Below are 22,120 nucleotides of genomic sequence, written 5' to 3'. Positions count from 1 at the left end.
TTTCCCAGACTTAATCAGTGATAGAACTCAGGTTCCAATGTTTATCTCACTACAATATTCTTAACTTATACTAAGTCACAAACAGTCTTGACTTACCGGTATCTATGTACAAACACTCCTTTAAATATTGCATTCATCATATTTTCTATTTCATCTTGATTTTCCTGAAGCTATAAAGAAGAACATACCATTTCTTTTGAATTGCAAAGGAGAACAACCAAAAGAACACTTAAAGGTTGTTGTAAGGAACAATTAATAAAGATTTTACCAGTATTTGGTGACTATATCTTTATTCTACTAGACAAAAGTGACCACAGAGAAAAAAGTTAAATAACAGGTAATAACACCCCTTGAGTCCTGAAGTATATGACTTAACATCTAAAATTTGGCTAATAGATTATTTTTCTAATGCTTATGAAGTTTCATTGTACAATAAAGGCTTATGTATTTCCACTGTGTGAGTAGTCACATAAAAAAACAATAATTTTTCTTTTGTGTTGTTTTTTTTTTGTTTTTTGTTTGGTTTTTTGAGACAGGCTTTCTCTATATTGTTTTGGAGGCTGTCCTAAACTCGCTCTGTACACCAGGCTGACCTCGAACTAACAGAGATCCTCCTGCCTCTGCCTACCGAGTGATGCGTGCGCCACCAACGCCTGGCTAGAATTTTTCATTCTTATGAAAAAGTCTCATATGAACTTACACCTGCTCAAAACATTTAAAAAAGGTAAAATAAAATTGTATTGTTACCATATTGTTTTTAGGAAAGAAATAATAACCTGAAATAATAAATAACATCTCACATCTTAATTTATTCAAAATGTACAAATTGACTCACATACCTTTTAATTTTATAGTTTGAGAATTAACACAACATCATTTTGCAATGTAAGGAATATTGTTTTACAATCATAATATAAAATTAAATCTAAAATACGAAAATATAAATTTATAATCTAAGGAATATTGTTCAGTCATAATATAAAATTAAGTTTTATGTTATTTGATGTTATTTTTCTAGAATGTATTTCTTCTCTGTATGAGTAATATCTTGTATTTAACAATGATGCTAAAATGGGTATGTATTTATACTTATTAATGTTATATTCATTAATATACTCAAACTGTAATTTTTAATTTGTTTAAAATCTTAGCCATAGACTAAAAATGTACATCATCACCAGAATATTTGCCTAGCATACCAGCTCTTACATGACAAAGAAAGGGCAGGAGGAAAGCCCCCGTAAGGAAGAAAGGGAGGGAAGACAGAGGGATGGGGAGAGGAAAGAGAGGGAAATGAAGGAATCAAAGAGAAGGCATGAAAGAGATGAAACAAATCATACATAATCCTAATCTAGAAAAGGGGGTAATTGGTGAATGACTTCAAGGCTTCCCACATGGTACAAAAGCACTCATCATTGAGCTATGTGTATCCTTTGGCATATTTGTAATGAAATTTGAATTTCAAGTACATGTAAATGTTTTCTTTCATCCTATGTTAATAATTTATGCAACACTACAGGCATAATTTGAAGGAATAAAATATATTTCACATTTAGAATGAACCTATAAATAAAATGTATTAAGTAAATAAAGGTACAGATGTATCAATTCTTCATTTAAAGTTACAATGAAAAAATAAGGGATATAAAATTTGTCCTCCATAAATCTTTGGTTACTTTTTTGAAATTAGTAGTAGGTTTCATTATGGCATTTTTATCCATAATTTGTTTTATTGTTGTTTTTCCTCCCCACTCTAACCCCTCAATTTGCCCCTGACCTTATACATTTAAAGGTATCCACTAATGCCTGGCTTGTCTTTACTTTTCTTAGGCTTATTGAATCAAGTTCTTTGTGTAACTCAGAAATAACCAATTTAAAATTTTTAGCTTCTTCAAAAAAATCCTAGGGCCAAGTAAATAATCTATAGAGTTTCACGAAAACTATTTGAATTCAACTATATTTTTCTTGATTATACAAATTTTTCAATCCCATTGTGAAACAGAAAAGCATATCAACAATGAAGAAAGAACTTAAGCTACAAATGCAGCACCAAAAAATTTTATCATTGTTTAGAATAAAACTAAAGCTGAATTTCCTCATTTGAAGCTAAATTTGGTGAGCAGAAAACCAAACATTTCCTACTATACTAAAACAAATGACTTAAAATTCCAATTAAAAGCTATAAATCATTTTACAAATGGAATTCACAGTTAACTATGAAATCTCACTTCATCTTATCAGTAAGCTGAGGAAGACAGTCAGGACAAAGACTGTCAGTAACATTAATAATACTAAGGCTTAGACAACTTTCCAGACCAATCCGAGTCATCTTACTCAAGCACAATACTCAGTAGTAACTTACAGGCAAAAATAAAAGTATTGTTGGCATGGATATTTATTAAAACTTGGAGTCAGATGCATAAACAATGTTTAAATCTTCCTTGGTATCAGGGTGCTATAGCTCAGTAGTAAAATATACATGTGATATGAGGTCCTAGGTTCAATTCTCACCATCAATAAAAAAATTAATAAAATGTTAAAAATTATCTGAGCCTAGCAAGTTATAATTAATGGTAAACAAGTTGGTTGCATATTAGCAGCCTAAATATTTAATAATAGAGTTTACCTCTTTACGCTTTTGTAGCAGGAGTTCTAGCCTCTCGTTGGCTCGTTTTCCAATCATTTTATTGCGTTCTGCCTCATACTGTCTTTGTGTGTTATCCATATTAATGCTAAGATTTAGTGCCACATTTACCAAAGCTGTCATCAACTTCATAGCTAGATTTTAAAGGAAAAAAATGTTGATATTAGTATATATAACAGATGCAAAATTGTATTAAAAAGATCAAATTACAAGAAATTAAGAAAAAAAAATCTGCTTTTTCACCAAAATAAAGGATACAACTGCCACAAAGAGGACAGCAGCATATAATGTATGGAATATTATGAATGAATAAACTGCCTAGCTTAGTACTTACCATGAATTGAATTATCTCCTAGTCCTCACATAAGCCCACCAAAACAAGAACTAAGGAAACTGGAACTGAAAGACATTAAGAATTTTGTCCTTGAGCTGGAAAGATAGCTCAGTAGTTTAAGAGTAATGGCAGTTTAAGAGCATTGGCAGTTAAAGAAAGAGCACTCCAGTAACGAACTACAGAAATGACCCGTCAGTTAGGAGACCTCTGGGGCCTCTGGTAGTGGAAAAGTATTTATCCCTAGTGTACGAATGGACACTGTGGTGAGCACATTAACCAAAGAAGGATGCTCTCTCAGCCTAGACACATGGGGAAGGGCCTAGGCCCTGCTCCAAATAATGTGACAGACTTTGAAGATCTCCCATGGGAGGCCTCGGTCTTTCTATGGAGCAGAAGAGGGATGGGATGGGGGTCAGTGGAGAGCATGGGAGGTTGGAGGTTGGAGGATGGGAGGATGAGAGGGAGAAGGACTGGGATTGATATAGAAAATAAGATTGTTTCTAATTTAAATAAAAACAGAATATTTAAACCTAGAAACCAAGTTCAATTTACAGCACCTCTATGAAGTTTACAGCCATCTGTAAACTCTAGTTCTAGGGAATCCAAAGCCCTTTTCTGCCCTCCCCCAATCAACAGGCATACAAGGTATTCAGAAATACATGCAGAAAAACATGCATATATATAAAATCCTCTACTATATATTTCAGGCTCAAGTATTCAAAACAATGTAAGCCAAGTCCAGAATATATTTACCTGCTGCTATTCTAGAAAATGGTTCATTGGTTCTTACAATGATCTTTGAGAGACTGTGATTTATCTTCTAACTAAATTAGAGTTTACATTCATTTTACCATCCCTCTACTTACAGTGGGAAGAATCAAATACTATTTTTAAGAGAATTTTTTACACAGGGTCTTATACTGTTACCCAGACTAACCTAAAATTGGTATAATAAAAGCAACAGTACACTTTTATTTGTGACTATTGGGCATTTTTCTGCTGTAAGCTATTTAACAGCTGAAGAAAAGAATCAAAAATATATTAACAGATTCCCAATAGTTCACACTGGGCCGAAGAAATGGACTATTAACTTAGTGGTCACAACATCAAAGGAAAAGTAGCACTCTGGATACAGAGGCAGGCAAGATATCTTTGAGTTCAAAGCCAGCGCATGATCTAGATTGGATTCTAGGCTCAGAACTACACATTGAGATGTTGTCTCAAAAATACTGAAAAGAAAAGGAATTCACAGTATTGTTGTTGTTGTCGTCGTCGTTGTTATTGCTTCCTCTTGATGCTAATCTTTCTTATCTCTAACAGAAAGAGATGTTATTAAAATATTTCAAAATACCAACCTGCCAGGGTGCTTGTGTGTCGAAATGCTCTGACTTGTGAATCAGACAATCCAGTAAGAAGTGAAATGACAGTATCCATCATATACTCATCATATATGATACTATATTGACACTGCCGTACTAATACACCAATGAACTCACAAAAACTGGACTTGAACTTCTTCCACTGAGGGCCAGCCATGGTGAGTGGATAGTCCCCACTATCCTAAAGGGGGGGGGAGATTAAACAGCATTTCATTTCAAGTACATGATTTAGTTGATTTCCTTTTAATGAACCCAGGGCAAAAACATGAAAATACTACTTTGTCTTACCTTCTTTTTCAAGAATAAATTCTCAAAGAAAGCAAAAGAATACGGAAAGATAAATGCATTCCTCTTTGAACATTGACCTTTTATTTAAGATCAAAGTAGACATTTTAATAGACCTCACTTTAATCAGTGAAATTAAGTATCAATTACTGATGTTAAAAATATTAAGTATTCCCTCATCAAAGTAAAACATTCTTCTGAAAAGCACAACTACACCTACTAAATTTCTTTAGAACAAAAACAAATCAAAAGTATAACCTCAGAGTGAAATAATAAAATTGTATTCTAGTCAGTTAAATAGAATCAGTTACTATTTTTAGTAGTTTCAAGACACCAGTAGGCATAAACAACCACTTAATTTAACACATGCAAAGCTGGGGGTACAGATCAGCAGAAAAACCCTTACTAGCAAGAGTAAGGGTTTAAATTTGGCCCCAAGCACCAAACAATTAAACAAAAGGAAATGTAGCTACTACAGTTGTCCAAAGCCAACACTCAGGTTTTCCTTTGTGTAAAAATGGGGGCATTCGGGTTTGGAGAGACATCTCAGTGGTTAAGAGCACTGGCTGCTCTTCTAGAGGACTGGTGCTCAATTCGCAGCAGCCACATGGCACTTTACAAATCTGGAACTATTTTTAGAAAATGTGGGCATTCATCATTCCAAACTTTAACTGATACTCTCCAAAACTCATTTAAATATGTCTTCGGCTGAGGGTTTAGCTTAGGAGTAGAGCATATGCCATGAGTAAGACCCTGGGTTTCATCCATAGCATGCACACATACATAAATATATATGGATAAATACTTAAAGCAGAGACCAATAGTATTTAAAAACTGCAAAATGGCCTCTGACAAGAGAAACAAAATCAATTTGATCACTGCAGTATATTGTTTTTAATGTTTAAGTTCATAATTAATTTATTTAACTCATGCCAAACACAAGTTCAGCTGTGCTTGAGAATAGGACCCTGATATATTCCATAAAAGGATTCCCTTGTGCTTATTTTTTTGACCAAGTGGGATTAAACCCAGGGTCTAGATCGTGTTAAATGCACTGAGCTACTGATGAGTTCATTTAGTTAATACAGTTGTGAGCAAATCGGTTTGCTGAGATAGTCTAATCATATTTCAATATGATTAACTCAAACCCTTGTTTTCTTTTACTAAGAAGGTTTTCACTAAAGCATTTACTATTGAAAGATTTTTTAAAATCCCATTGCTCATAAATACCTTCCTGCTACTAAGGGACTGATTAATAGCACTTAGTGGCATCAAAACCATTTTAACAACTCATCTATCTCTTAGAATGATAGCTGAAAGCTTTTTCATTAGACAGAGCAAGAAAAAAATGACCAAATAAAACAAGTGACACAAGTGTTTCTATTTGAAAATTCAAGTCATTCTAGAAGCATAAAACTCCGGTGCTGAGATACAGGTATGAGTAAAACACACACAAATTTCTGTCCTGGAGAAATTTTAACTTTAGTAAATTTACTAATGATTTATTGGCAGTAGTACTTTGATGATATATATCACTGTGACAATCAACTGCAATATATACTATTTTTGTTCTTTGAAATAGAAGGGTTTCATGCAATAATCTATACATTTCATTATCTAATCTACCTAGTTACTCAAGTATTTGAACAAATCTCCCTTTTCCAATATTCCAAATGTTATAGATTGTGTTCTTCCCTGATTTTTATTTTCTTAGTAACAATAGCGATTAAATTCTTGCTATATGCATTGAATTTTTACAAGTTATGAAATTTTCAAACATTTTCAGAGCAGCCTTATAACAAAACTAGTATTATCCCCATTTAAGTGCTAAGCCACAAGTGGCATGAATAAAACTATTAGAACATTTAGAATGTTACCTCATCAAATTCTTCAGTCATTTTCCGAATTATCTCAGAGTTCTGCATATGTCTAAACATCTCTGCTGTGACAACCCCTGAAATTTCCAAGTATCAGAAGTTAATATAAGGAGTAATGAAAAGAACTACAGAGAACATAAACTAGCACATCTAAGTCTACACTCACAATAAAAGCATACTCAACCTCACACTACTGACAGGTATGGTTCTTCCTTGCACAATCAATTTTGAACATTACTACCTGTGTTATTTTACTCATACTATGATATGCAATAATGCAACTGTCCCTCTTGAGTACCCAAGTTCCTCATGTAAAGTTGTGTCATATGTGAATATAACCTAGACATAGAATCCTGAAGCTATGATACTGTATCATTGTTTAGGCAATAACAAGAAAAACTTCGGTGCCTATTTGTACAGACGATTTTTAAAATCGATGTTTAAAATAATCTAAATATTACATCTGCTATCTATAAAAAGATGACTATATTATCTTTGCCTCTTTAGCAATGATAGCATTTGAAAATTTGAGGATGAATGTAAGGAAGGAAGGAAGGAAGGAAGGAAGGAAGGAAGGAAGGAAGGAAGGAAGGAAGGAAGGAAGGAAGGAGGAAAGAAAGAGGCACAGTTTACTTTAACCATGCTCCTTTTAGACAACACAATGTGCAAAACAACTATAACCTGACATCCTCTCAGCTGGCTATAGGTAAGTGTCAGAAGGTATATGTTCAGTAATCTAGTGGATGTTAAAATAGGGAAAGGGATCTTCAGCAATAGGGTCCCACTGTTAAGTTCAAGAGGATAACCAGGAACATTGGCACATGAATTATGGGACCATGGGGGGTGGGGGTTGCTGCCAGTTAACAACACCACCAAAAGAACGAACACATTCCTAACATTTTTCTTAGCCTATGTAGCCTATGTTTTTCAGGAGGAGCACTGTTGCCCCACCATAGTATAAAGTATCTCCTTTTGAACTGTTTATATACATGTGCAAGAGAATGGAAGCCTGTCTCCCTCCCTCCCATTCCCACCAGTGTATGAGTGTTGAGTGTATGTAAAATTAAGAAGATTCTACAAAGTAGGCTCCCATGATTAATTTCTCTAAAAGCCTTTAGTGCCTTCCCCTTCCCTACCCAACTTAATCATTTTTATCCCATTCTTCCTTTCTAATCCTTTATACCATTTGTGTACTGGCCTGAAAGTTTCATCCCTACTGGCTAGTGCTACAAGGTGCTATGTGTCTTACCAAAGGAAAATAATCTTAACAGCCAAACTATGAAGCCAATATCTGGCAGCATTATCAGACAAAGAGCTGATGGCTAGACAAGCCATAAGCCTTAGGGGAGAAGCTACTATCATTCTGCTAAACTGACACAGTATTAAATAAAGTAACTCCTAATGACTTCTCATTATACCCACAGATTTAATATTAGGGGATGGTGATCAACACAGAGAACTACCAGCCAAGGTACAGACAATAAGAGACCAGAGGATGCTCAACCCTGAACTAAGCATATACCCTGGTCTCCCGCCTCCCGAGATCTGGGTATCATTGTGAAGAAGGGCAGAAAGAACATGAGACAGAAGTGGATAACTACAGAGTGGCTGCACATATGCACTCACAGCGACTCAGACGGTATATACAAAACTTAGGGAAGGGAAACCGCTTTTCTCTAAGATGGGAGCCCCTAGTAAACTGATCATGCTCCAACAGAAAGCCACACATCCAACAATATTTTGACAGTACAACTTAGTTTCGGTGAATTTCAACAGGAAACAAAAGGGATAACTGTATGTTGGGTAGGTAAGGAGGAGGGGGTGGATCTGAGAGGAATTGGGAGGGTGTATTACCAAAGTACATTGTATACCATTCTCAAAGTTCCAATGACAAAGTTAAACCAAAGGTATAAAGATGATGCCTTAAAATTTGAAAGGGTAATAAATGATTAAAGGTAAAATCCCTGATGAATAGTGATGCCAATCCCCCTTTCACAAGCTTCCTTCCCTCCTCACAAACCACATGATATTTGGAAACCCAAAAGCAGGCAGAAAAGCATGAAAGGTTGAGATGCCTCACGCAGTTGTGAAGCCACATCAGAACATAAGGCCACAGCCCATAGTCTGAAGATGTGCAAGTCATGAAGTGACACTGCTGAACACTGGCAAACAGAAAAGGAGCAGGTGACTCACAGAGAAGAAAGACAGAATTGGCCACAAAATCAACAACAGAACAGCCCAGAATTACTGTCTGTATAGCCAATGACCCCTAAATGGATGAACAATTATAGAAGCCATCATATTACAGTAAAATGAAAAATGAAGTATCATTATAACCCTAAGTATACAATAATGGTTAAACTAAATGATTAAATATAGAGAAACTTACAAATGAATTCTACCAAAATAATTTTATCAGAGAACAAACTCCAGTATATGGAAAATGTTTAGCTATAAAACAAATATTACATCAGTGTTCAAATATACATAACTTAAGTGTTCGATACATTAGAGTTTTAAAAGTCTTAACAATCTGGTTTCCAGTTAAGTGTCTGAACATTCAAGTCTTTATTAGAAAACAGATGGGTTTCATAAAGGAAGACCACTTTCAAAAGATTACTTAACCACAAAGTTTTCAAACTAGATTAAAGTTGATAAAATAGTAAATGGCAGCTAGTTTTATTTCAGCTAAGTCAAGGAAACAAAATACTCTGTTAAGACAGGATTTGAAATTTCTCAAGATGGCTCTTGTGTAAGCCTACAGTCCAACAAAATTCAGGAATCAGATAAAAAGAGCATTTGACCAGAATTTGATGACAATCTTAATAGCATAATAGCATGTGTGACCATCTACCTACCACCCAGATAAAATTACTATATTTAATAATAATAATAATAGCATGTGTGACCATCTACCTACCACCCAGATAAAATTACTATATTTTAAAAAATGTTTTGTGCAATTAAAAGGAACTTACTTTTTACATTTATTTTCAACATATAAGTGGCCCATTTCTAGAGCTATCTTAACATTTAATCATATTTTAAATCAATATTTCCCTCCAAATTTCTAGTACTCAAACTGCTAGTGTGAGGTGGTGATATTCTCATGAAAAATCTAATAACCCTAAAAGCACAGATAATACTGGTGCCTAGGTATCTGCTATAATTTCAATGAGTATCAAAGACAAAGAAGATAGCAGTAACAGCCTATGTTCTTGATTGACTCATTACTTACTGATCCAGATGGGACTATATGTATGATGTACCATCTTAAATACTTCTGTTGCACTGCTAAAAATCTGTTCTAAATAGTTTTGCCCGAGGTAAGAAATAGCTATATTTTGTTCTTTCCCCATTCCTATTTCAAATTATTTTTTTTGGGGGGGAGGCTGTCCTGACACTCATTCTGTAGACCAGGCTGGTCTTGGAACTCACAGAGATCCACCTGCTACTGCCTCCCAAGTGTTGGAATTAAAGGCACGCACCACCAATGCCTGGCAATATTTTTAAATTAAGTAAAAACACCATAAAGTTTCAAGCCTACAATAAATGGTAATCTCACTAGACACTATTAATTATGAGTTTTAATCTTTACACTTTATTATTCCATTCCATAACATCTAAGTCTATTTCTTTCTTATTTACTTTCTCCCTTTTTATTCCATTCTTCATTCCTAAACCAGATGCCAAAAGTGGGAAATCTAATAAAATACCATAAACATTATATAAATTGCTAAGTTTTTAAATAAATTTCACAGTGAATATACCTTTGTCAACAACTCTTGCTGTATTCTTTGCTTTTGTCCTTATACATTTTGCACAGATACAATGCAAATAATTCACTACCTTGACATTATTTTCCACGAGAAGGGATGACATTTCTTTAAAAAGTGGCTATCTGAGAACTTATGATTCTAAAATAAATATAATTTACCTTTGCAGCCCGAACACTGAATAAAAAAGTTGATAAGGTCAAGAAGTGCTATATCTCGGTCATGCTTGTATGATTCTATCCAGTCATCTACCACCGACTAGAGAAAATGAGAAAAAAGAATCATTAGTTTTTACTGATGGCATAGGAAGCAATTTTAATGAAAGCCATAAAATTCAACATTATGAAGTATACTACTTTAATATACATATATTAATATTTTTAAATAAAAAGTCATATTTTAATTCAATAAAGTAACTAGGTTACAATACAAAATCATCACATACCTTCTATACATTCATGATTTTAAAAATTGGCTCAATGAGATCATTCAGGAGTTACCAGTCCTGGGTGTTGCCTGTAATCCCCATGATCCCCCAGCACGCTCCAAGTTGTATGAAGACCACCACAGTCAATCCATGGCATACATACATGCTTGTGTGGCATATGCATGGACACACACGCACAGGAACGCACACACAAGTGCACACACACAAATTTTTTTCAATTTTCAATTTTTTATATTTAAATTAGAAACAAGCTTGTTTCACATGTCAGCGCCAGCGTCCTCCCCCCAACCCCCTCAATTTCAGAAACCAAAAACTAAGTAACATCACCAATTCTATTCTATGGAATCTGTAATTGTGTCTTAGATGTATTAATATCCTAGAAAGCATAATCAAACTTATGTTTTCTATATAAAAAGAAATTTCTTTACCAAAACATCACACCAGTATTTTATGTTTTTACCATGACAAAGATATGTGCTTGTGTGAGTGCACATGTACAAATGCAAGCATACACACTTTTAAAAATTGACAAATTATACAACAAAAACTAAGCTATGCTATTCTATTTCCTGAAGTGTAATTGTTTCTTTGTCACATTAATAATATCTAGGGAACATGTCATCCTGAAGGAATGTACATGTTGGCATGCTGCCATAGGCAAAGGTGAATTGTATTGTTGGGTGCCACTGTTTTTACTTAACTGAAAATTTTTAAATAGAGCTGCATGGAAAGGTAGTATAAATATCCTTAATAGTGTAAAATATATATATATATATATATATTACTTAGGCAAAGTCAAAGTGTTGTGATCCTTTTATCTTCAGTCAAGTTAGGGATTTCTACCACTGTCCACATGCCTTTATGACCTTGCATCAACCTATGGACCAGAGTGCTGATGAACTAAGTGCTACTGCCAAAGAAATGGTGGGGAATTTGGTATACGATGTTGACAGCATAGCAATTTTTTCCTCTAACATTAAAAAATGGTGTTTATTGCTTGTGCCTCAGTTGTTTGAGTATTAATGTGTTTGGAGAGCAAAATCAAAAGTAAATGTCACACTTTTTTCTTGTTAAGTAAGGCGTTATAAATAAAATGAATTTGAGTCAATTGTAATGCACAAAAGTGATAAATAATAGTGTTTGAAAAGAATAATTATAGGTGAGAGTGGATAAAAAGCAGCAAGATTTGAATGACACCTGCTACCCAAAAGCCAGAATGAATTCCACTACTACATATATCAGATGTTAATCAAGTTTCAACATTAAATTTGAATAGAAACAAAAGTTTATGTTTTTGGAAGAGGTAAAAGCCTGAATCAATGAGGAGATAAAAAACAAAAGCTTTTTTTAATGGTGGACCCTAATAATACAATTTTAAAAAGGCAAAGTAAATGCTAAATACAAATAAAATGTAAGACAATTCACAGATCTGTAGAGGTGACAGTATCAGATGGCTAATACTCCTAAACTTATCTCACTGTAATTCCTATTAGCAAATATCAAAGCTAATCCTGAAGTTCATAATTACAAAGGAAACTAAATATCCAAATCAATATTTAAAAAAGTATCTCACCTGGGTAGATAGCTCAGTGGGGAAAAAAAGTGTCTGCCTCACAAGGGTGAGGACCTGATTACAATTCAAGAACAAAGGTAAAGACTGTCAGGCCTTGTGGCATAGACTTGTACTCTTGTGACGGGCAGGCAGAGAAAAACAGAAGGCAACTCTAGCCTAATTGATGATCCCCAAGCCAATGAGGGACCCTGCCTCAAAGAAGTGGACAACATTCCTGAAGTTGTCAGAACTGAGGCTATTCTTTAAATCCACACACACTTAGGTCATATATGTGCACATGTGCTGACATATCTGCATATGTGCACCTGCACACATACAAATATGCAAACATGTATACACACATGCAAAAAAGGAAAAAATCTGGTTGTCTCATGTTTGATGATTTCAAACCTACTACAAAGACAATTGTGGAAAAATATAGTCATGTAATTATTACCCAGAAATAAATCCTTAATATTCATGGTAATAAAATTTTCACAAGGATCCTAAGACATTTCAATTTGGGGGGAACATCAACAGATGACACAGGAACAACTGGATTACCTTCATGTAAAAGATAAAAATGAAGTTGGAAACTGCTGTGTCATACTTACACTACCTTTTTTTTAAAAGAGCAAAAACTATAAAACTCCAAGAAGAAAACATAAAAATGGATTGTTCAAAAGTATAAACACTAGAAAATATTAATATTAATAAGTGAACACTTCTTACATTTCAAAGGTTTCATCAAGAAATGAAAGGAGGTCCACAGGAAGGAAGAAAAGGTTTTTAAATCATATATCGGACTGTGTATCTGTACACAAACTATATTAAGAATATTCATGACTAAATCATTTTTAAAAGACAAAATGGAAGCTGGAGAGCTGGTTTAGAGATTAAGAACACTTACTACTCTTCCAGAGGACCTGGGTTTGCAGGGAGAAGGGGCGCTCCTGATGCAAATTATAGAGAAGTTAGAGGAGTTTAGTTCTAGGGCATTTTCAGTCTCCCAGAAAGAAAGCTCATGTCCACTAGCAATAACATTCCAAGGTCTACTAATCTAACTTCGTGTATCTTCACTGTTTTGGACAGTTCACATAAATGGACTCATAAAACCTATGGTTATTTATGAGTACTTTCTATTACTTAAAGTTTTTATCCATGTTCTGGCATGGATAAATTATGAATTCCTTTTGGCTGTTTTGATATAGTGTAGGAACATTCACTATTTTGCTATATATTCCTACATTCTTACACATTTGTTTTGTTACTTCTACCACTAGGCCCTCCCTCAAATGATATGACACACTTTTGACAATCCCCCATGGAAGGTCTCAGCCTTACCTTCCTTGGGGAGCAGATGGGGGGGTGAGTTGAGGGGCTGGTAGTGGCACAGGAGGATGGGGTGAAGAGGAAAGTGGGGGTTATTAATGTGTAAAATGATTGTTTCTAAATAAAAGTAAAAATCTTTCATTGGAAAAGCGAACATAGTACCTAAGAATGTTTTTTAAAATAGTGATATTTAGAGACTGAAGAGATGCATCAGAGCTTAAGAATACACACTTTCTCTTACATGGAACCTCTGCGTTTAATTCCTAACACCCACATCAGGCAGATCACAACTACCTGTGACTCCAGTTCCAAAGGATCCAATGTCTCTGATCTCCTTGGGTACTTTAATTCAACTGCTCACACCCAACACAGAAACACATGTATACACATAATTAGAAATAAATTTTTAAGAGAGCGATTTTTTAATTCAGCCAGTCCTTTGATTTGGAAGAAAAGAAAAATTATTCCAAGCAGCTAGAGAAACATAAAGGCCTGAGCACAGAGCACATACTGTGGCTGAAAAATAGAAAGCACGCCATAAGGAAATCTGGGCTGAAACTTTTGAGTATGGAAAACCCCAGTTTCTAAAAAGCAGAATTCCTTGATCAAATTTGTCCTTAGGAATGTAAGGCAAGAGGAAATACACATAAAACCCAGAGGTGAACAAGAGCTTTAGGGCAATCCCTGGGGAGATAACTAGAAATGTCCCCTGGGGCATGCAGAAACACTTTGCTCAGGTTTTTAGTTTTACTTTTTACTTATCTTTTTCATCTCATTGCTAGGGGCCAAACCCAGGCCCCAGTATGAGCTAGACTAGTCTAAGAACATTTGATAACCTAAAATAGTCAACAAAAGCCCAGAAGACGAAGAACAGAAGCTTCTACTGTGAGTTGAAATGTCTGGTAATCTGTACACCTCCTGTCATTGCAACACTCCATGTGCTGTTGAGACCTCAGCACCAGTGTGATAGCTTTGGAAAGTTTTGCAGGGCTTTAGAAGACAATTAGAGCATACAACCCTCACAAATGGGATTAATGTCCTTATAAAACAGGTCCCAGAGAGTTGTCTTGCACCAAAAAGACAATGCAAGGAGGCTGTACCTATGAAGCACAAAGAAGGCCCTGCAGACATAAAAACCTTCCAGCACCTTAATCCCAGATATCTAAACTCACTAACTCTGAGAAATGTCTTGAGAAATCACCTTGTGTTGTTTACATGCTATGCAGTCCATAGTGTTTTGTAGCAATACAAATGAACTACCCTCTAAAATTGATAGAAATAAGCATTACCAGACATGAAGACTGATTTGCAGCTTAATCAGCAGAAAAGTGTTTGCTTTATCATGCACAAATTACAGGAACTGATTTCCATCACTGACCAAAACAAAAACGTGTGTGTGTGTGTGAGCGCGCGCGCACGTGCTAATTAAAACAAAATATAAAAATAGCAAAAAAGGTGGCAAAAAAAGTGATGAAATGGAATACAATACTGCAGGAGGAAGTCTGATGCCACCATTAAACATGTGACTTATTAGAGGCGCATACAGATGAGGTAATAAAAGGGCGGTTTACCACACCGCTAACCACACCCACTTTAGGCAGGACTAAAGACGTATACGGCTGGACGTAAAGACGTATAGACAATTAGAAAACTCAAGGAAGGGCCACAGTGAGTAAAATTGCTTGCCATGGAAGTGTTAACAACCAGAGTTTAATCTCTAAAACCCACAGTAGAGAGAGAAAAACAACTGCTTGCTAAAAGGTCCCCTCTGACTCCCACACGTAGATCATGGTCTACACATACTGACCCTGTACAAGCATGCCATACTTAGACACGATAAGAAGTGAAATCAAAAAGAGGCCCAGAAAGATGCCTCATTGGGTACAGGCACTTGCCAAGCAAGTCTGCCCATGTTAGGTTTTCTCTCCCAAGTCCCCATAAAGATGAAAGGAAAAGAAGTTATTCTCTAAGCTCCACAAACCTGCCATGGAGCACACGCATACACATACATACACACACACACACACACACACACACACACACACACACACACACACACACACACACACACACACACACAAAGCAAACATGCTAAGAAGGCCTGGTGAAGGATACACATGAGAAGTAACTATTTTAAAGAAAAGAAGAATCCGGGCAGTACTTTATATGTTAATGGACTTTAAAATACACAAATGTACTTCAAAGAATATCACAAGTGTTACCTGCATAGCACTCTTGCCCATTTTAACAACTTCAAACAACATCATGTTTTCAACTCCATTCTGTTGATGATGACCATTCATTCGGTTTGGACCAGAAGGAGGTTTTCCTCCTCCATTTCCACTTTTGCCCTTTTCTGCTGGACCCTTTTTGCCTTTTTTACAACTCTGCATCAAAAAGCAAAAAAACAGAAGTTGATTAACTTATATCACGCTCATATACTTGAGAGTTCAAAACAAAATGCCAAGAAAGCTGCTGATTTATGTTTCAACTTGATATATAGAAGAATGGCATTGAAATATAAGAAAGTTGCGTGACAGTTATAGTCTCTTGTTTTCCATGATGCTCAAATTTTTTAAATTAATTTACTTATTTATTTTATGCTTTCGAGTGTTTTTTCTACATGTTTGTATGTGTATAATGTTTGGGCCTGGAGCCTATGAAGGTCAGAAGAGGGCTTCAGATCCTCTTGAATCTGGAGTTAGTTAGGAGCCACCATGTGGGTGGCTGAAATTGAACCAGGGTCTTCTCTAAGAACAGCAGTGCTTTTAACCGCTGAGCCAAGTTTCCAGTCCAGAATCTCATATTATATTACAGTAGATCAGAGCATTTGATGACAAACTTTGAGACCAAATTTCTACTACTATTAGCTGGGTGATTTTGGACAAGTTACAAATCCATACATTACTCCAGGATTTTTCCCATCTGAGCATAGTTATATATGTTTAGAATTCCAGCATTCAAGAGGCTGAAGCAGGAGGATCAAGTTTTCAAGACCAGCTACATTACAAAGTCAGGCTATATAATGTCTTGCTGTGGAAGAGAAAAGAAAAGAGGGAATGTGAGGGGATAAGATGAATTTGTAAGGCGGAAGATAAAACGTTGCCAACCTCACAGGGTTGCAGTGATGATGAAAGCAGAAAATATAAATATTCTCAGCACATAAGTAAAAAATAATGTAGGTACTAGGTCTTTTGAAAGAGCAGTAAGCAAGTGCTCTTAACTGCTGAGCCATCTTTCCAACCTCTCTAATACATATTTAAAGTGCTGGTGCCACAAAAAAATCACAATCTAAAATTCATTTTGATGTGAGAGTCAGTGAGGAGGCCTGGACAACCTATGGGGCCCTGGGCAGGAGATCAGTATTTATCCCAGGCATACAAACGGACTTTGTGTGTCCATAACACAAAGAGGGATGCTCTCTCAGCCTGGACTCTCAGGGGAGGGCCTGGACCCTTCCCTCAGTGAAATGACAGACTCTGGATATCCCCTATGTGGAAGGAAATGGCTATAGGGTGGGAGGCTGGGGGGGATGGTGGGGGGTGCAGGAGAAGGGGAGGGAGAGGGAACTGGGTTTGACATGTGAAGCAAGCTATTTAAAATTAAAGTAACAAAAAAATTTCATTTTGAACTCAAATATGGAGTACACATGTATAATCTCATAACTTGGGAGGAAGGTAAGTCAGAAAGATCACAAATTCATTCCAATCTGGCCTACATAAACAGCTATATAGTACAACTCAGTAATTAAAACAAAGCAAAACCAAACCAAACTAAACAAAATCAGCAAAAAATTGAACAACTTATCAACGTATCCATAGATATCTCTCTGGCTACTTAGTCATAGTCTAAATTTACATCCTGACTAAAATTTAACTTTGTTAGCTTTCATTTTTGACATTATTTACAAAGGATAAAATGGATTTTCATCAGTAGACTAGACATAATTTGGGTTATATGCTACATGTTATGTATACAGGTGATACGTTACATCAGTAGGGTACATCAGAAGAAGGAAGTTTATATGTTTTTAGTTTTTTTAGTTTATATTTGAGACAACACGGGGAAATCAAACCAGTTGAGATACCACAATTTGCTTAGCATATTGTACTTTATAAGATGACCTACTAAAAACAAAAATGCATCATTAATTTCAACTATATTATACTATATACATGCATAAAAGCTATTTGGACTGAAACAAAGAGAACCATGCGATACAATTGAGACCCCCCCAAAACAAGCCACATTTGAAGGATGAAATTCTCTTTCAGTTAAACATACAGAAACACACACACACACCTATCTTAAGAAAAAACAAAGTTACATAAATGATACATACTTTGCCTTTGCCTTGCTTCTGATTTTTTCCTTCAATGTCCTCAAAGTCTGTGTCAGAAGAAAAATGTGTCTCTGACTCCCTATGACAAAAAGATAAGCAAATAGTTTAAATCTTTCTTAGAAAAGTAGGTGTTTCCAGTTTTTTAACAGTATTTAAAACAGAAAGGCATGGTTGAATCATTGCAAATCAGTAGGTCACAAATAAAACAAAGTTATGGATATGGAAGACTCCTGCGGGAAAGTGGATAGGAGTAAGAAGAAAATAAAAGAGGATGTAAGGCCGAGGCGGTGGCGGTGGCAGTGGTGCACACCTTTAATTCCAGCACTTGGGAGGCAGGGGTAAGAGGATTTCTGAGTTTGAGCCAAGCCTGGTCTACAGAGCGAGTTCCAGAACAGCCAGGACTACACATGAAAACCCTGTCTTAAAAAACCAAAACCAAACCAAACAAACCAAAAATTTTTTTAATTTATTTTGCCATTCAATATTAAATCATTAGAGACTCTTAGAAATATCAGTAGATCCTGACTTCTACTTTTTCTACTTTACTCAAAACAAGTTCACACATCTAAGTATGTCAATGACCACACCATGTATTTATGAACGTGTGTGTGTGTGTATAAAACACAAAATCAATTTAAATATAATGAAGAACTACGCTAAATGCTCAAAATCCTTAATGAAGGAAACAGGCAGTAGACTAATCAGGAGAATCAGTTCCAACACTAGATAAAAATATCTCAATCTTCTCATCTATAACACAATATATAATATACCAAAGTTTCCTCAACCTCCAACAGATAAAACTACAGTCTTAAAAAAAAACTGGCCCATGTTTCTAGTGGGGATACTTTGTATAACATGGATTTTTCTCATACACAAAAGGAAGTGATTTAAATTAAAGTTGAATTGAATTAACATGTGTGGTTCTTTATGTTGTGTGTATGTGATCATGTGTAAACTAACCCTACCAAATATAAACAGTAAAAGCAAGATATACACTAGTAATTATGTAACACTGGGTTTTATAGTAAAGTCACCATGAAAGATAATGGCATAACCATTGAAAATGTATAAATGTAGAGTGAGTTCTGCTTAAAATATAGGGACCAAAGGGAAAGACTATATTTATAAAGGTAATCATTTCAATATAGAGTTTTTCTATTTGCATTTTTATTCCTGTAATATTACCAGCAGTCCAGACACTGTCAAGGTAGAAATACTTCATAAATCTAAAGTAATGGTTAACATACTACCAAGAAAAAAAATCACTATTTATAGCACTTACTTACCCATAAAGTAATTTAAACAATGAACTGAAGATAGTGGGAATCCTAACTATGTCCTATCATATTGAGAAGAAATGGCTTGTAAATGTAACATGGATAATATATGACCCAGAGGCTGATACTGGGGTTCAAGCTGAGGGTCAGATAGCAAAGCAGCTGGTCACTAACTCTTACCTCTACCTCAGGCTGAAAGGGCTGATCCTGTCTCCAGGAGCTCTCCACCAAGCCTCAGACTGCTGCCTCTCTTCAGCATGGCTACAGAATGGATCTCTACATGAGACCCTTTGCTTTTTTACACATCCCTAGTGCTGGAATTAAAGTCATGTGATCCCTAGAGCTGAGATCATCTTTGTGTGAGCTACTTCTCTTCACTCTTGTGTAGGCATTGGTGGCCTTGAATTCAGAGATCCATCTGCCACCACTCCCTGGCTAGATAGTATGGCTGACGGGATTAAAGGTGTGTGTCACCACAGCCTGACCTCTACAGCTTGTGGATGACTTTGCTTTTGGAATCCTCAGGCAAGCTTTAATAAATCATAATATATCACCACATGTAATAAGTATAGTTCTGGAAGTTGATCACCAAAGACTCAATATCTACTATAATCTCAAAAATGAAATTTAAAACATGGTTATCACTGGTATTCTTCTACAAATACATATTATATGGTAAAGAAATTAAAAACTTTTAAAAGATCTTCATAAATAAATTCTATTCTTTTTTTCCCCAGATACTCTTGGCTCAGTAACTGCTAAAAATCTATGAACAGTAGTCTTCCAAATACTCCAATGATCGCAGAAGAAACAAATGCTCAGAAATACTTTTATTCCACCTAACTATCTAAAACCACAAGAATACTTCACTAGAAATAAAAAAAACCCTCTGAAGAAAGTCAAATTGAGTCATCAAAAATGGAAATTTAAAGTAACTCCCAAGCAGAAAAAAATAAATTCTCCCTGAGTCTGTCTTAACTTCATTGCTTTCTTATGTTTTAACACCAAACAAACACTAAACTACAATAGGTGGAATGACATATTAATAAGTTGACAACAAAATACTATGATAACCCTTCAATGGTTGGAAACAGAACAGATCTACTAATATCAGAGAGCTGAAACTTCTGTTCTTCGCTGTCATTAGCATCTCACATACACAAGCAAATGCTATGTTCATTCTACTCCCATCAATCCTCCTAACCCATTATTCAATGGCTGACCCATATTTTTAAAGTATTGAAAATTTTAATACTCTAATCTATAATATAAAGTTTTTAATGATCCTGAATCTTGATGTACATAGGAAACTGCATAATTTTTGCTTTTTAACTTTATAATTTATAATTCCTTACACTGTCCAATACATCTTTAATAAGAATGTGCTATCTGTGGGATTATTTTATTTTTATAAGCAGGTCCTCATTATGTAGTCCAGTCTGGTCTCAAACTCTCATTCTCAAACTTCATGAGTACTGGAATCACAAGTATGCATCACTAACCCTGGTTCAATAACTCCTTTAAATAAAAATGAATTTAAGACTTGGAATATATCTCACTAAAATTCTATTTTTCCACAGAAACCTTAAAGTATGGCAAATATGCATTGAGTAAAATATCACAATTTGGGCTGAAGATATGACTCAATTAGGAAGATTAATTGTCTAGCATAACCTAGGTTTAATGCCTAGAAATGCATAAAAATGAACATGGTAGTATATGCCTGCAACCCAAGCACTTGAGAAGGCAGGAGGAGCTTCAGGAGGTCAAGGTCATCCTAGGCTATATAGTAAATTTGAGGTCAGCCTAGGCTACATGAGACTGTCTCAAAATAAAAGCATAATTTTGGGGACTACAGATGTAACTCAATAGTAAACACTAGTATACATAAGGTCCTGCATTAATCCCAGAGCCTCTAGGAAATGTCATTACATTAGCAAACCCAACAGACTCATAATCTACAATTTTTTTTTAAAAAATGAAAAGCTACATATTAACAAAGGTAGAAACTGGTTACTATATAAAATAGTATCTACCTACTATAGTCAAAATTTTTCTACTAAATAAAGCCTCATAAAGAATCTAACAGGGCCAGGTGGTGATGGCACATACCTTTAATTTCAGCACTCAGGAGGCAGAGCCAGGCGGATCTCTTTGCACTAAAGGCCAGCCTGGTCTCAGAATGAGTTCCAGGACAGCTAGGGCCATTACACAGAGAAACCCTGTCTCAAAAAACAAACAAACAAAACCTAACAGAATCCAACAGGAAATTGTGTGTAAAATGAAACTAAGCAGATCTAAAGGCAATATAAATGTTTACTTTTAATCCAAACACTTCATGGAACTACTTCTTTGTATAAAACAGCTACTATATATACCCAGGCATGGTAGTGTGCACCTTTAATCCCAACACTTGCAAGGCAGAGGTGGACAAATCTCTCTCTGTTGAGTTATAGGCCAGCCAGGATTACATAGTGAAACCCTTTAACAAAAAAAAAAAACACCCACACATTCATACCTACATGTAGGCACATATGACTCCTATGGAGACAGGAGACAGGTTCTCACTATTTAGCCCAGAGAGACCTGGATCCCATTTTAGAGCTCAGGTTAGCCTTGAACTTGCTATCCTTTACTCCTAGCAAAAAGGAAATACTGCAAGAACTACTATTCCCTGCCAAAAAAGGTACAGTTAGTCATTTTAAGATCTTTATTTTATAAGTATTAGTGCTTTATGTGCATATATGTGTGCTGGTACCCAAAGTTATTCCTGGAACCAGAGCTACGGATAGCTGTAAGCGACCATGTGAGTGCTGGGAACTGAACGTGGAGACTGCAAGCAACAAGTCCTCTTACTGATTAGCCATTTCT

General features: G+C 35.5%; 1 protein-coding gene across 5 annotated transcripts in view; it reads right to left on the bottom strand.

Annotated features, from left to right (window-relative positions):
- Positions 1-22,120, bottom strand: part of Stag2 (stromal antigen 2) — a 127,007-nt gene that overhangs the window by 51,095 nt on the left and 53,792 nt on the right. For all 5 annotated transcript variants that reach the window (XM_013118246.3, XM_005076827.4, XM_013118247.3 and 2 more), the window contains exons 3-9: positions 17,970-18,048; positions 15,850-16,014; positions 10,457-10,553; positions 6,520-6,596; positions 4,334-4,538; positions 2,627-2,778; positions 97-170 (exon numbers count right to left, since the gene is read on the bottom strand). In XM_013118246.3, the coding sequence (XP_012973700.1) occupies positions 97-170; positions 2,627-2,778; positions 4,334-4,538; positions 6,520-6,596; positions 10,457-10,553; positions 15,850-16,014; positions 17,970-18,048 (849 nt within the window). The remainder of the gene's footprint in view (positions 1-96; positions 171-2,626; positions 2,779-4,333; positions 4,539-6,519; positions 6,597-10,456; positions 10,554-15,849; positions 16,015-17,969; positions 18,049-22,120) is intronic.

This window comes from Mesocricetus auratus, unplaced genomic scaffold (assembly GCF_017639785.1).
Source record: "Mesocricetus auratus isolate SY011 unplaced genomic scaffold, BCM_Maur_2.0 Super-Scaffold_100003, whole genome shotgun sequence".
In the NCBI taxonomy this organism is placed as follows: Eukaryota; Metazoa; Chordata; class Mammalia; order Rodentia; family Cricetidae; genus Mesocricetus; species Mesocricetus auratus.
This window is presented reverse-complemented; position numbering and strand designations above follow the sequence as displayed.